This window comes from Solanum tuberosum, unplaced genomic scaffold (assembly GCF_000226075.1).
Source record: "Solanum tuberosum cultivar DM 1-3 516 R44 unplaced genomic scaffold, SolTub_3.0 scf00034, whole genome shotgun sequence".
In the NCBI taxonomy this organism is placed as follows: Eukaryota; Viridiplantae; Streptophyta; class Magnoliopsida; order Solanales; family Solanaceae; genus Solanum; species Solanum tuberosum.
In genome coordinates this window covers 2,154,643-2,169,796 of record NW_006238962.1, presented here as the reverse complement: position 1 = coordinate 2,169,796, position 15,154 = coordinate 2,154,643, and the positions used below count along the sequence as shown (strand labels likewise).

At 29.6% G+C, this 15,154-nt stretch overlaps 1 protein-coding gene across 1 annotated transcript; it reads right to left on the bottom strand.

The window, feature by feature from the left end:
* Positions 1-1,820: 1,820 nt before the first annotated feature.
* LOC107059758 (uncharacterized) lies at positions 1,821-2,434 on the bottom strand. The gene is made up of 2 exons (XM_015306663.1): positions 2,089-2,434; positions 1,821-2,017 (listed from the first exon to the last, which is right to left on the bottom strand). Exons 1-2 carry the CDS (start codon positions 2,432-2,434, stop codon positions 1,821-1,823), a joined length of 543 nt encoding a protein of 180 aa, XP_015162149.1.
* Between the last annotated feature and the right edge of the window lie 12,720 nt (positions 2,435-15,154).

The following is a 15,154-nucleotide window of genomic DNA, read 5'->3' as shown; positions in this document are numbered from 1 at the left end:
CTTTTTCGAGGATTTTTATCCTTGGAACCAATTGGTCTACCACGTTTTAAGTGTAGTCCAGACTCATCTGCTTAACATTTTGTCCTTTCGGGACATCAACTCGAACTTGAGCATTAGCAGCTGGGATATATGATTTAGTAACCCGTGAAAAGTTAGTAAATGCATCTGGTAATTGATTTGCAATATTCAGGAAATAAATTATCTTTTGAACTTCTTGCTCACATTGATTTGTTCGAGGATCTAAATGAGACAGTGAAAGTGAATTCCAATATATCTCATTTCCTAATTGCTTTTGTTCTCCCCCTAATGTTGGGTATACTGATTCATCAAAATGACAATCAATAAACCTTGCCGTAAATAAAATCTCCAGTTCTAGGTTTCAAATATTTTATAATAGAACGAGATTCATACCCAACATATATCCCTAACCTTCTTTTGGGGGACCCCTATCTTTATGCGTTGTGGTGGAGCAATTGGAACATATACCGCACAACCAAAGATTCTAAGATGGGAAATGTTTGGCTCCTGGCCAAAAACCAATTGTAATAGGGAGATGTCATGATAACTGGTTGACCTTATGCGCACAAGTGCCGCTGCATGCAAAATAGCATGCCCCCAAACCGAAACAGGCAACTTTGTCCTCATCAACAATGGTCTAGCTATCAATTGAAGACGTTTAATCAATGATTCTGCTAAACCATTTTGAGTATGATCGTGCAACAGGATGTTCAACTGTTATTCCAGTGGACAAACAATAATCATTAAATGCCTGAGATGTAAACTCACCAGTGTTATCAAGACGAATTGTTTTTATTGCATAATCTGGAAATTGTGCTTTTAACCTTATTATTTGAGCCAACAACCTCGCAAAAGCCATATTACGAGTTGATAATAAGCACACATGAGACCATCTTGTAGATGCATCTATCAAGACCATATAATATTTAAATGGTACACATGCAGGGTGAATAGGCCCACATATATCACCCTGTATCTGTTCCAAAAATGCGGGAGATTCCACTCCAACCTTAGTTGTTGATGGTTTGGTAACCAACTTTCCTTGTGAACAAGCAACACAAGAGAATTTCTTTGATTAAAGAACATTTTGGTTCTTCAAAGTATGCCCATGTGAATTCTTAATTATTCTGTGCATCATATTATAATCGGGATGGTCCAACCGGTCATGCCAAATGATAAAATCATTAGAATCAGTAAACCTTTTGTTTACTACGACATGTGATTCAACCGTACTAATATTTGTATGGTACAACCCAGAAGAAAGTGCAGGTAATTTTTCATGCAAAAGTTTCTTCTCCGCATTTATTGTAGTAATATAAAGGTATTCAACCTTTCCTTCATTCGTAGTCTCAACATGATAGCTATTTTGGCGAATAACCTTGAAACTTAACAAGTTTCTATGAGACTTACTACAATACAATGCATTATCAATTATCAATAATGTTCCTCTAGGTAGTAATAAGGTCGCTCTTCCAGAGCCCTCAATCAATTTTGTACTACCAGATATTGTATTAACATATGCCTTTTGCATTATTAAATGAGAGAAATATTTTTTTTCTCTTAGTATCGTATGAGTTGTGGCACTGTCCAGAAGACACATATCTCCATTACTCATCTTGGATCCAACTGAAGACTAGGAAATTTTATTTATCTTCATAAAAATAAAAATACATAATAAGAAGTACGAAACTTAAAAAAAGAAAATTTAAGTACATGAACTTCAAGTAAGACATTAAAAACACATAATATTATTCATTTCCCAATTCAATTATCAATCTTCAATCCAGTTTAATTATCAATCTTCAGTTGCGATCCCCGAAGAAGTCCTCAGCTTCTAGATGAGTAATATCATCGAGCACATCAAAAGCGTCATCTTTCAATGCTAAATTCGCCTCAACATTCTCATCATATTTTTTAGAAGACCCTGTCTGAGCATCATCTTTGAGAGTCAAATGTGACTCTACTCGGGCATTAGAAGAGGAGGCACCACATTTATTCCCTTTCCTTTTAAGGAATTTTGATACAGCCTGACAAAATGCTCAGGTGCCCGACATTCATTTTTCCAGTGACCTTTAAGGCCACAACGATGATAGTGATCGCCCTTGCCTTTTAAAGGATTATTTTGAGAACTCATATTGTTCTCCCTTTTGTTATGATTACCACCTCGACGATTATTATATCGTCTTTTGCCTTTGCCACGTCCACGCACATAATCATGGCCCTGATTATTTTGTCTTATTTCAGACTGGCCGTGTGCTTCTACCCCATGGGCCTCCGGTAATGGAGCACTTCCAGTGGGACGGGCTTCATGATTTTTCATCAAAAGGTCATTATGCTGCTCAGCCACCAGAAGGCATGAGATTAATTCAGAGTATTTTTTAAAACCCTTTTCACGATATTGCTGCTGTAATATCATATTGGAGGCATGAAAAGTAGTTAGTGTCTTTTCCAATATGTCCTCATCTTTTATAACTTCCCCACATAATTTTAATTGGGAAGTGATTCTAAATACAATAGAGTTATACTCAATTACGGTTTTATAATCTTGAAACCATAAGTGCATCCACTCATAACGACCCCTTGGCAATACAGTTGCCTTGAGGTGGTCATACCTCCCTTTCAAACCTATCCACAATTCAAGTGGATCTTTCACTGTTAAGTATTCAACCTTCAGACTTTCATCATGATGATGACGAAGGAAAATCATAGCTTTCGCTTTATCCTGACTTGATGCCTTATTTCCTTCGATTATACAATCACCAAGACCCTTAGCGGTAAGGTGAATTTCAGCATCAAGTACCCATGATAAATAGTTCTTTCCAGAAATGTCAAGTCAAGCTTTGATAAATTCGACATGATGAAAACTATCATAAAATAGTTGAGTTAATAACATGATTTTGATTTCTTTATAATGAAAGATAAATTAATATTTCAAATGATTAAGAATTAGTATAAAATTTATTATAAGTTAAAGTAGATATTAACGCCATTTTTTTTGGTGAGTTTCAAGTCATATTTAATACAATAATATTCTTCTTTATGACACACCAATATACTTATCATAATGTATGAAAATACTTACGAGTTATTTTAACTAGCATGCTATCATATTACTTAGTAATTAATTTAGAGTTATAAGTTAGTAGCATATAAATAACATAACAATATAAACTTGAAACGTATTGATTATTATGCCTAGTAAAGTATCATAATAATAGCTAAATCAACTTATATATGCAGCTATTAAATTATCGATCAAAGATTTATGCAATTCCTATTAGAGGTGTTATAAACATATAAATGTATACCTGACTCTAAAAGAAAGTTGATTAACTTTTAGAATTTAATTTCGAATTAAGTAGATCTCAGTTGGTTAGAGACTCGTGCTGATAACGTGTTGTAAAACAAGAGGAAAATGCAAGAATACTTAAACAAGAAAGTAAGGCAAAGTGTGATGGAAAGTATAAAGTTGAGAGCCTTATTTTAATCTCTTCAATTGTGTATTTCTTAAGGGTGAAGAAGACCCTTTTATAAGAGGTAAAAATCATTCGTTTACTACCTTAACCAAAATACGTTAGTAATCTTTAATTCTTACATTAAATTAATACATGCATTACGTTAGGTTGATGAAAAGAAACATCCATATTAAATGGATTTGTAACAAAAAGATAGTTTTAAAAAAAAGGATTTTGTCACATCACGAGAGATTAGTAGTCAAATTTGTTTTTATTTTAAACAAATCATCTTGAAAAATTAATTTCCACTTCTATTTTTTGTTAAAACTTATATGTAACAACAGAAAAATAGCAAAACATAATAACAAAAAAAAATGATCACATCATGAGAGATTAGTAGTCAAATTTCAATAAAAATCAAGAGAAAAAAAAATTAATTGCTTCTTTGAATTTGGATAAGTTAGCTCGGCATACCGAAATTATTCCATATTTGTGATAATGACAAAATAAATGTACTTGAATGAAATATTTAAGTTGATCAAAATATCACGATAAAAAATATAACGTTGATTTTTAAAATATATATCCCTATTTAGTAATTATTTTTCTCTCATCAAAAACCCAAAATACAGTTATTTTTTTAATCTTTCGTTTTAATATTATAAAACTCTATTAAATATATTATTATTATATTTTCGATCTCGATGCCAATATCTAGTTGCCAGAGCCTAACATGGATATTGATCTAAGAACAGTTGCGTTGCAACTTGTGTTTCATTGTCTTTTTGATAATGTTATTTGATTGCTACCAACAAGGGTTTGTGGTGGAGTGGTAAGTACTCCTTCATCCTTAATCAAGGGGTTTCGAGTTCGAATTCCCTTGGGTACGGAGTCGCCTTTGTTAGGGAGCGTTTTACCTCCAATGTGGGACTTTCCAGTGCGAATTCGGATATAGTCGAGCTCCAACGTATGTACCAGATATCGGATGAGAAATAAAAAAAAAAAAATGTTATTTGATTGCTACTTTTCCTCTTAAAAAAATATAAATAAATAAATCCAGACAGCAAGTCACTAGTCATGGATGAAAATAACAAACAAACAAAAATATCAACTTATTTAACACCAATAATGCTTATCAATTAGATATTATATATTATATACTACTATTATAAGATATCAAGAATATTCAAAGAGGTTATAAGAAATATAATTATATTACAAGAACTATATATATATACTAGTATAGCTAATTTACACGGCATCGACGGTGATTGGTTAACTTATTCTCAATAAATTATATAGAACTAGAAGCTGACGTACCGATTCAATCAAATTTAATAATTTTTAGAACAAAGTTTATATTTTTGTAATAGTAAATTTATTATATATATATATAGATCTAAATTCAACTACTTATAATTTGATCTTATTATTTAAATTTTGAAATTTATAAATTTCAAATTCTAAACGGATCCTTTCACCATTAGTTTTTATTAATATCTTTTGTGTCTTTCGAAAAAAAAGTCGTATTAGATTTAAATTTTAAACGGAGGAAGATATCAAGCAATGTATCTGGCCATGTTCTATTACCACTTACTTATTATTTAATTAAATTTTAAGTTTTGCCTTAAAATTTACACTTTTGAGGAAAAGTCGAATGAATTGGCCTTTAGGATTAAGTTAACGTTTGATCATATATTTTTAAATATTTTTGAAAAAAAATAGTTTGGGTGAAGTTTCAATACATGTTTTGGTCATAATTTTTGGAAAATATATTTTACTTTTTTTTAAAATGAAACATAATTTATATATATAAATTTCAAAAAAACTATTACAAATATTTAGAAGTTTGACATAATTTTTATAATGAACTAGATAATATGCTATTTAAAAATTATAATACGATATTTTGGAAAAAAACTAATAATAATAATACGATTATCATCTATTATATTTAGTTACAAAGACCATCGACGCAGAAAGATAAATGATAATGATGGTATATAACTATCTTTTACTATAATATTTTCATATTCTACAAATAATCTTTTAATGAGAATGCGTTTAATGAGTAGTCGGGTAGCTAGATAGAATTATAGTTGAAATCATAAAGGATGATTTATTTATTTATTATAAAATATAAATATTTAGGGTGAGTTTAAAATTTTAAAAGAATTGAGAAACTAGAATTTGGCCCCAAGACCATTTTTTCCAGATTTTGGGGTCTTGTGTTTTTTTTCCAATTTTTTCTTTGACAAATTTTATGACTCTATTTTTTTTCAAAAACTATTTGCAAGAATTATGACTAAACGGTCCTAAGACACACGCAACCTTTTAATTTGTTTTATTACTCCCTTTTATTTAATTTATGTGTTATCGTTCAAATTTTGAAAGTCAAATAATTTTTCGATAAATATTTGACGATAACTAGTTCAAATAAAAAACTCATACGGCGAATAATTCATGTATGAAACTAAAAAATTGATATACTTTAGGTGTATGAGTTTCTTGTTTGAACAATCTATCATCAAATATTTATCGAAACATATCCCAACGAGTATTTACTTTTCCTAGCTTGAAATATCACCATTGTTCAGATAGAAAAAATGAACAACTGATAACTACAATATGATTCTATAAACATTTGATGATATTCCAGATAAAAGAAATATCGTACACATAATATTTCAATATAAAACTCAAAAATCAAAATATTGGTATTGGATATTAGGTGATATATATGAAGTATCTTCCTCTACTGCTCCCTCAAAGGTCCTTAAATCGTGCACTCAATAACTTCCCAAATAAACTAAAACTTGAAAAAGACAAATAATAAATTAGAAAATTAATCTAAAAACCAAACAGTTGTAAATTGAAAGTGGCTGGTGAAGAAAAGAGAAAGTTAAGTAAAGATTCTAATTAGAAAAAAAAAACAATATAGTAATAATACGTTCACTTCATCTGTCTATTCATGTGTGGTCCATTTAATGAATTTGGTTGTATTTTGACAATGATATAAAGGGGTTATTCAATTTCACAATTTAAACACTATACTTCATCCATTTCATATTACTTAACTTATATCGATCTGATACATTCTTTAAAAATATATAGTATGATTAACGATCCAACTTAATTTCAAAACAATAAAAATTGTGATAGAGTAATAAATATTATTTCATCCTTAATCAAAAGATCTCGAAAACGAATTCCTTTAAATATAGAATCGTCTTTATTAAAAAGAGTTTTAATTTTATAAAACTTCAATACAGATTCGATAAAGATAAATAATTTAATCCATAAATCCAAGTAGGTCTTGTATTCAATGAAGCAAAATATAGACCACCTACCGTTTGATTGATTAGGCATAGCAACTTATCTATATTTGGGTGTAAAAAGTCCACGTAAATAAATTTCTCATCATAGATTCAAAATTATTTTGTCTTTGGGCAGATAAGATTCACAAAAATTTTAAAAGAAGTGTTAGCTGCAAATATTACGTTTATTAGAAATTAATAAATATAATATATAATTTACTAAAATTATATATATTAATTAAATTTCTCTTTAAAATTAAACATCACTATGAAGATGAAAAATTAGGGTATAACTGAAAAATATACTCTTAATTTTATCTTGAATTTGTAAGATAACACTTTTTTGGGATAAAATAATTTTGCTAACGTAGGGAGCTGGGAGCAATATGTTAAGTAATAAGAGGGTTGTTTAGTTCATGGGCGAAGTTAATTCTTAGATTATAGTTTAAATTGGGACAAAATTAGGGGTGGACGTTCGGTATTCAGTTCGGGATTATTAAATTTCAGGTTTGATAATTCGGTAATTGATAGTTAAAAGTAGATATCAAATATCAAAATTTTAAATTTCGATTCAGTAATCGGTAAATTAAATTTTGGTTTGGTATGGTATTCGGTTAGACCGTATTGAAGTTGTAGCCGATTGTATTACAAAGTTAATTACTATTTTTCCAATCATTTCTAATTTTTTTTATGAGGATACACGATATAATAGAAGATCAATAAGTAAGAAGACATCAAGAAAAATAAATTGATACAACTAAAAGACATGTATTTGGGTTGTTTATGTTCATTCTTTAACTTTTTTCTTTGGACTTGTATTAATGAGTAATGAACATGTTGATACATGATTTTTATTAAGTAAATAATTCGGTATTCGGGAAATACCAAATATCAAATGGTACTAATGTCTTAAATCAAACCCAAATTACCCGAATACCATAATTCTATAATTTTACTCCTGAATACCCAACCAAATACCCAAGTACCAAATTATCAAAATATTTGGTTTGATTCGATAATTCGATTTTTGATATTTTATGTCCAGTCCTAGACAAAATAAGACTATTTTATCTTTAATCAAACAAAGTGTTCCTTCTGTTTCAATTGAATTATTCTGTTTTGACTTTATACGAAATTTTAAAAAGTAAAAAAAAATTGAATCTTATGATCTTAAATTAAAAATATGTAAAATATGTCAAAATATTCAATTCACATGTCTTTCTTGGTTGGATAAATAAATTTATTTTCAGCAATCAAATTGCGATCCACTTTCTACGTTTGCTGAGTAGACCATGCCTCTTGCATTGATGACTTTGGCCCTCCGTTGGCTTTAATCGAGGAAAACATGGATCGTGATTATAATAAAAAAGATGCAGATGGCATCTCTTAGGAAAAAATAAAATAATCACCAATGAACTAATACTTGATACTTAAATAAAGAAGAAACTAGAAAGAAATTATTTATACGCTATTATCAACCAATAAATTCAGCAACACTATAAGCAATGAAACTTCCGTCTCATTTACTTGCCTGATGAATCAATCCCTAAGAAACCCCCAAAAGGGCTTCCATCTAATGGGTACACGAAAATGATCAAAAGAATGAATGACCATTAGAGGAGGAATAGCGATATAAATTGATTTCGTACTACGTTTTCTATCTTCACACAAAAAAAGAGATATTTCTTTTGATAAAAACTAAAAAAAGAAGAAGTTAAACAAACAAATTAAAATGAACGAAATACATAATTTAATCTCAAAAAACCTATCTATGTGAACCAAGTAACCCCTAACAAATTGTAAACATGGGTATGGGTCCCATTCATCCAAAACTAAAGTTAAACCGTCCAAACCAATTTTATGAATCTGTCAGTCTATCAATGCACTTATCTTTGGGCTTGGATTTGATGCTTTTGTGTTGAAAAGTCTCCAATTCTCATCTCTGATGCCATCTCCTAATCTTTTAGAATTATAGAGTATGGAGCATGGGGTTCCTTGTCCTTTATCATCTAGTTGCTACAACATCAATGTATCAAACATAATTTGGGAAACTAATACAAATTTCACTAGTGTAGGAGCTAATTACTTAGATATACGCTAGTTTGCAATATTATGAATCTCATCAGATTTTGGTGCGTCCATGTCCAGATACATATATCTTAGGATATTTATGAGGTCAAAATTAAGAGTAATGTGTTCTAGACTGTATCCAATTGAATCTGCATGTATTTGAGATACATAACAAATCTCGCTCGCCACTCTCACATGTATCTGGTATCTCATATGCATGCGAATTACACCAGGTACATATAAATACATGTATCTAGTGTGTATTTGGTGTGATTCGCATGCATCTGAGATACATGACTATCTCGCTCGCCTCTCTTCTTTAGTGTATTTCATGAGAACAAAAATGCATGTATCTAGGTGTATATTCCGCATTATTTGACAGAAAACTCTTAATTAATAATAAGATACGTAATTATTTTGAAATATAGATAAAATTAATATAGGGAAAAGGGACAAATATACCCCCGAACTTTTGTAAATGGTATGCGTATACCCTTCGTTATACTTTTTAGGACGTCAGTATCCTTGCCGTCCAAATTTTGGAGCATATATACCCTTTAAGTTAACGGTGGTACACGTGTCTCGATCTTAACCACTGACCTAATATTTGTTAAATTTCTAGACCCAAAATTAAAAAAAATCCACCCGAATTAATTTAGAAACCCGCCCAAATACATAATACCCATAACACAAAAATATTTAACCAAAATCCCCCAAATCAATTCACTTAATTTCAAATTAAGCAACTTAAACACTTGTTTAGCAGCATCTTTCCCCGTCTTCATCCCCAAATCATCCTCAACACTAAGGGGCCGTTTGGTTACTGTATAAGTTGCATTTTATCCATGTATAAAAAGTTGCATTACTTTTACCATGTTTGGTAGAAATTTTGTATTAGGTGGAAAAGTCAACATAACTTATATCATGTTTGGTTGGTAGAATTATAAATGTTGTATAAAAGTTATTCATGTATTAATTTTATACAGTGTTTGGTTGTGTTTTTTGTAGTCCTACATAATTAATACCAACATAACTTATGAGGGAATCTATGTATAAGTTATGCAGGGTAGAAGGTGGAATAAGTTATACAGGTATTAGTTATACATGTATTAAAATAGTAAATTACACATTTACCCTTATTGATTTATTTTTAATTATTTTCATTGAAAATGTTATCCAACTATGCTATTTTCCTAACTTTTTTTTTAATTACACGAACAACTTTTTTTTTCTGTTTTCATTTGAAATCCAAATGTAATATTTTATTAATATTTGAAATTGAATTGTATATAGCGTTATATATTATTAAATATATTCCACTTATTTAATTGACATGTATTATTATTTTATTTAGGATGTGAATTTATACATAATTCATATATTTGGTATATTAAAACTGTATAAACAATATATACAACATATTGATAGAATATTTACATTATATAAAAATAGGGATATTATAATGTACTTGAAATATATTAATTGTATTTTATTTTTATAGGTTATAAACATAAAAAAAATAACAAAATGAAAAAATAGCAGTCCTAATTAAGTATAGAGGGATAAAAAAATTTCTTTACTTTTTATTCAAAAAAAGAGAGAATTTATACTATTTGCTTACTTATTTATTTATTTGTAAGTGATATATATTAATTTACAACAAATTCAATATTTATTAGTTAATAATTTGTGCATTGTGATCTCTACATAATTAAATAATGTATGCATAACTAATACTTGCATAACTAAACCCTGCATAACTAAACCCTACATAACTAATACCTGCATAATTAAATCCTGTATAACTAATACCTGCATAACTAAATCCTGCATAACTAAACCCTACATAACTAATACCTGCATAACTCTAACCAGTAACCAAACGGCCCCTAAATCCCCAACAATTTCTCCTCAACTGTCTCATAGAAGAGGAAGACCCATCCAAACAAGCATAAAGACTGATACTAGGATTTGGTTAAGTAGTAGGGTTAGATTTGTTTGGAGAGAAGAGGTGAATGAGAAAGAGAAGGAGTTTTGGGGTCGGAGTAGAATCTTAAATTAGGTGATTTTTTTAATTTTTTTTTAAAACAAACTCAGAATATGGAAAAAATAAATCAACTCATAGAAGAGTTATTCCTCAAAGCCAAAATCAACAGCAATTGTCAATAGTCGTTATTCTACCAGCATTCCAAGAAACTAAGTACCATAGTTGTCTTCTTGATATTTATATAAAACTCAACTTTTACTTCCCTAAATTTCTCGAATAAACTGAAGTATCTACTAATTTACTAAAATCTGAGTTATCCAATCTTATCTTTGGCTTCTCCCTCGAATCATCTTGGAAAAAAGTTGTATTTAGATGGTCTGTCTCTTCATGAATTGTGGAAGGGGAGATCTTAAGGCGTGTCGGCCTTCTTGGCTAATGATTTAAAATGTTTTGTGTGTTTCTTCTCTGTTCCAGCAGAAGGCTTACTGCCAAGTTGATGAGCTTTTCCTTTCTTCTTGTGCTCATTCACAAGGGACATAGGCAAATTACTTCCATTCATTATGATATTGTAGTTGCTAGAAAGCCTATCCTGGATCTCTTCTCTAAAGGATTCCAATTTCTCCCGAGTATTGATGAACCATCGGGGATCTGGCTGTATCCTCGTTAACGGAAGCTGCTTTGATTGATACTCGTGCTTCAATATTTTGCCCTTCCGATCACGCTTCGGCCTACAATTATACATCTTCAGCCGCCGTGTAGTGGCGGAGCTACGGTTGCCACTTTTGTTCTTCTCCCTTAGGTGAATTGATTTGGGGATTTGAGTTACTATTTTCGGGTCATGGGTATTATGTATTTGGGCGGGTTTCTAGATTAATTCGGGTGGATTTTTTTAATTTTGGGCAGAAATTTAACAAATATCAAGTCAGTGGTTAGGATCGCGACACGTGTACCACCGTTAACTTAAAGGGTATATATGCTCCAAAATTTGAATGACAAGGATACTGACGTACTAAAAATATAACGAAGGGTATACGCATACTATTTATAAAAGTTCGGAAATATATTTATCCTTTTTCCCATTACTATATTATAATATAGATATATGTCTAATAAAATATATATTTTTCATTTAATTTCATAAGTGAGATTTCAAATGAATGACCTATAAGTAACAAAAATATTTTTGACATACAAAAAAAATAAACATGCAAAGCAATTATCATTTACCTACTACTCTAGGTAAAATACAAATTATTCCCACTTCATTGAGGTGTAACATGTGAAAAAATGGCCCCATTTAAGGGTGTGCTTGCTTGTTTGGTATAAAAAAAAAGGAGAGGTAATATTAAATAATAAAACATGTTACATGTGCTAGGTTAATAAATAAAAAAATTACGCGATTAAGTAAATCTATTCTACCAATTTTTTTACTATAGTCATAGTTTAAATAGATAATCATTCCACATGTAGAAATTTGTCTACTTCTACATGCTTGTACAATCTTGTTATATCAAATTATGCGTAATATCACGTGGAGTTATCATCAAAATATAATTGAATTGGATCTATCAATAATATCACGTATAACTTAAAGAGTTTATTTTTCCTATTTTTTTCAATAGAAAAGTCATTTCATTGTTCTAAGTTTTTAAAAGCTTATTTTTAAAAATAAAATAAAATACTTTAGTTAACCAAACATGAATTTAATTATATTTTTCCCCATACCAAACACAATGTTTAAAGCTCCACTTTTAAGTCTTATTAAATTCATAACATGGACCACAGTTAACTTAATTCTTTTGAGAATGGGCCTAGTCTTGGATGGGACGTGGACCACAATTATATTCATAATAACCCATAACGAATTTAATAAAGATATATTTGAATATACGATACGAATTCATGATATAAAATTAGATGTTATGAAATCAAACTAAATAGAATTGATAATTGACTAGTGTGAGCTTAATAACTGAGTGATAATGCATGTTAAACATCTAAACATATATCACAAGAAAATACAAATAACTATTGAAAACTAACAAAGTTGTAAAGCATGCTAAACAACTAAATAATATCACTTCATATCAAGAAACATGTAGAAAGTGTGAAATTGTGTAAAATCATAGGACCCTCACAAATCACAATCAAATGTTGATACTTCAAATTATTCTTTTTGTTAGTATCGATTTGATTCTTCACTTTATAATTCTTTTTTTTCTTCTTAATTTCTATATATAATTATATAGATAATTTAATATAGAGAAGTATTGACAACACTTTTAAATTAGGCGTAAATTATTAGTTATATTTCCGAACTATTGACAACCTTAAAAACATCCTTTTACTTGACTAACTGAATTTAAATACACCCCTAAATTCTCACCAAATTTAGGGGTGTTTTCAACACTTCACTCGACTTTTTATTATGAGCCATATGTCATATGAGAGTTTGATACCACTTGCTATGTCATGTGGCAAATCGTGGATATGATCGAGTATATATCAAAGTTTAGTTAGTCAAGTAGAGGAGTATTTTTAAGACTGTCAATAGTTCACGAACGAAACTAATAATGACATAATACATAAACATGATCATTAACTTGGCTTCAGCTGACAACTATGACATTTAACTTTGGGTGTACACAAATAGACTTAAACTTGCAAAAAATTGAATAAATAGACACATTCGTCATCCATGTCAATTTTGTGTCTTACGTGTATTATGTCATGTATGACAAGTGTGTCTACTTGTTTAATTTTATACAAGTTTAAATGTCGTACACACTCAAAGTTGGAAGGCATAGTTGTCTGTCGAAGCCAAGTTAAGGGTCATGTTTATGTATTATGTCAATAATAATTTGCACCAAGTTCAGAATATTTTCAATCCTTCTCTCATAAATATATTAATAGAAAAACACATTCAACTTTAATTTGGGGGTAAATACACGAGTTATTAAAGAATTTAATCAAACACATAGTTTGCAGAAGAATTATTGAATTCATTTTACTAGTCGAATAGTAGAATCACATATTTATGAAAAAGGAACCATTATTTAGCGACGTATCACAATCCACCAACTCTTGCTCAGATAGTGATATCAAATCCCCGGTTACTATTGCGTTTATTGATTCAATGGAAGCAACGGCACAGAATGCCCAACAACACCCTGGTTCATTTCATCGAGTTGGTAGCTGGTTAGAATTATGCAAGTATTAGTAATGTAGATATGTATTATTTTATGCAGGATTAATTTCTTCAAAACTTATATATTTATTAGTCATGCAAGTTTCAAAATTGTCAACTAACCAAACATCATATTAATTTTATACTATCAAATAACTTATTTCTTATTTATCTATCTATCAGATAATGTTGTATAAGTTATACAAAAAGTAATATACGTTTACTAAGCAACCATGCTTTTGCTTTGTTGATGAGTAGACTTGTTGTACTTTTGCTCTTTGGTGGGCTTTTATCAAGGAAATTATGCTTTTCTTTTCAAAATTACCATAAAATAGATGGTTGATTCAATTCATAAGGAAATAGAAGGATACCATCTTTCTTGAAAAAAAAAAGAGAAGATAAATAACCACTTATAAACTAAAATTTGACACTTAAAAGGAGAAAGTAAAAAGAAAATCGTTATACGCTATTATTATCCAATAAATTCATTGCAACACCACAAACAATGAGTCTTCTATCTCGCTTACCTACCCGACAAATAGATCCCTAGGAACCTCCAAAAGAACTGTTGTTCGATGTGTACACAAAAGTGATCAAAAGAATGAAGGATCACTAGAGTGGAAAGCAATATAAATTGGTTCTATACGATATTTTCTATCTTTGTAATGAGAATATTTTTTTGAAATAGACAAAAAAAATAAAAAATAGAACAAACATATTGAAACGATGAAAATACATAAACATAATCTCAAAATATCGATGTCATCCTTTGAACCAAGCAACTTGTAAACATGAGATACGGGTCCCATTCATCCAAAATAAGTTTTTGAGCCGTTTATCACGTTGGATTTGTCAGTCCATTAAGAAAAAATAATGAAACTAGACAAAATTAACAATTTATTTATGAAAAATAATTTTAAAAATATTCTAAAAAAAAGTAATATGTTGTTTTTATAATAAACTTTTTCCCTCTCTTGCCCTCTCCTCTCTCTCTGTACCCTTCCCCTCTCTTCCTTCAATTGTATTTGTATTTGTAAGAATATAATACTCTTTCATCATCTCTGTCAAATGTATTTGTATTCAATCAAAAAGAGGATGAACATAGTTGTCTTTGTTGTAT

Bases quoted from the DNA above. Each gene is read 5' to 3' on its own strand.
- LOC107059758 (XM_015306663.1), bottom strand. From the start codon at position 2,434: ATGATATTACAGCAGCAATATCGTGAAAAGGGTTTTAAAAAATACTCT. The intron at 2,018-2,088 runs GTCACTGGAAAA...TTAAAAGGAAAG, and splicing joins TCATCGTTGTGGCCTTAAAG to GGAATAAATGTGGTGCCTCC.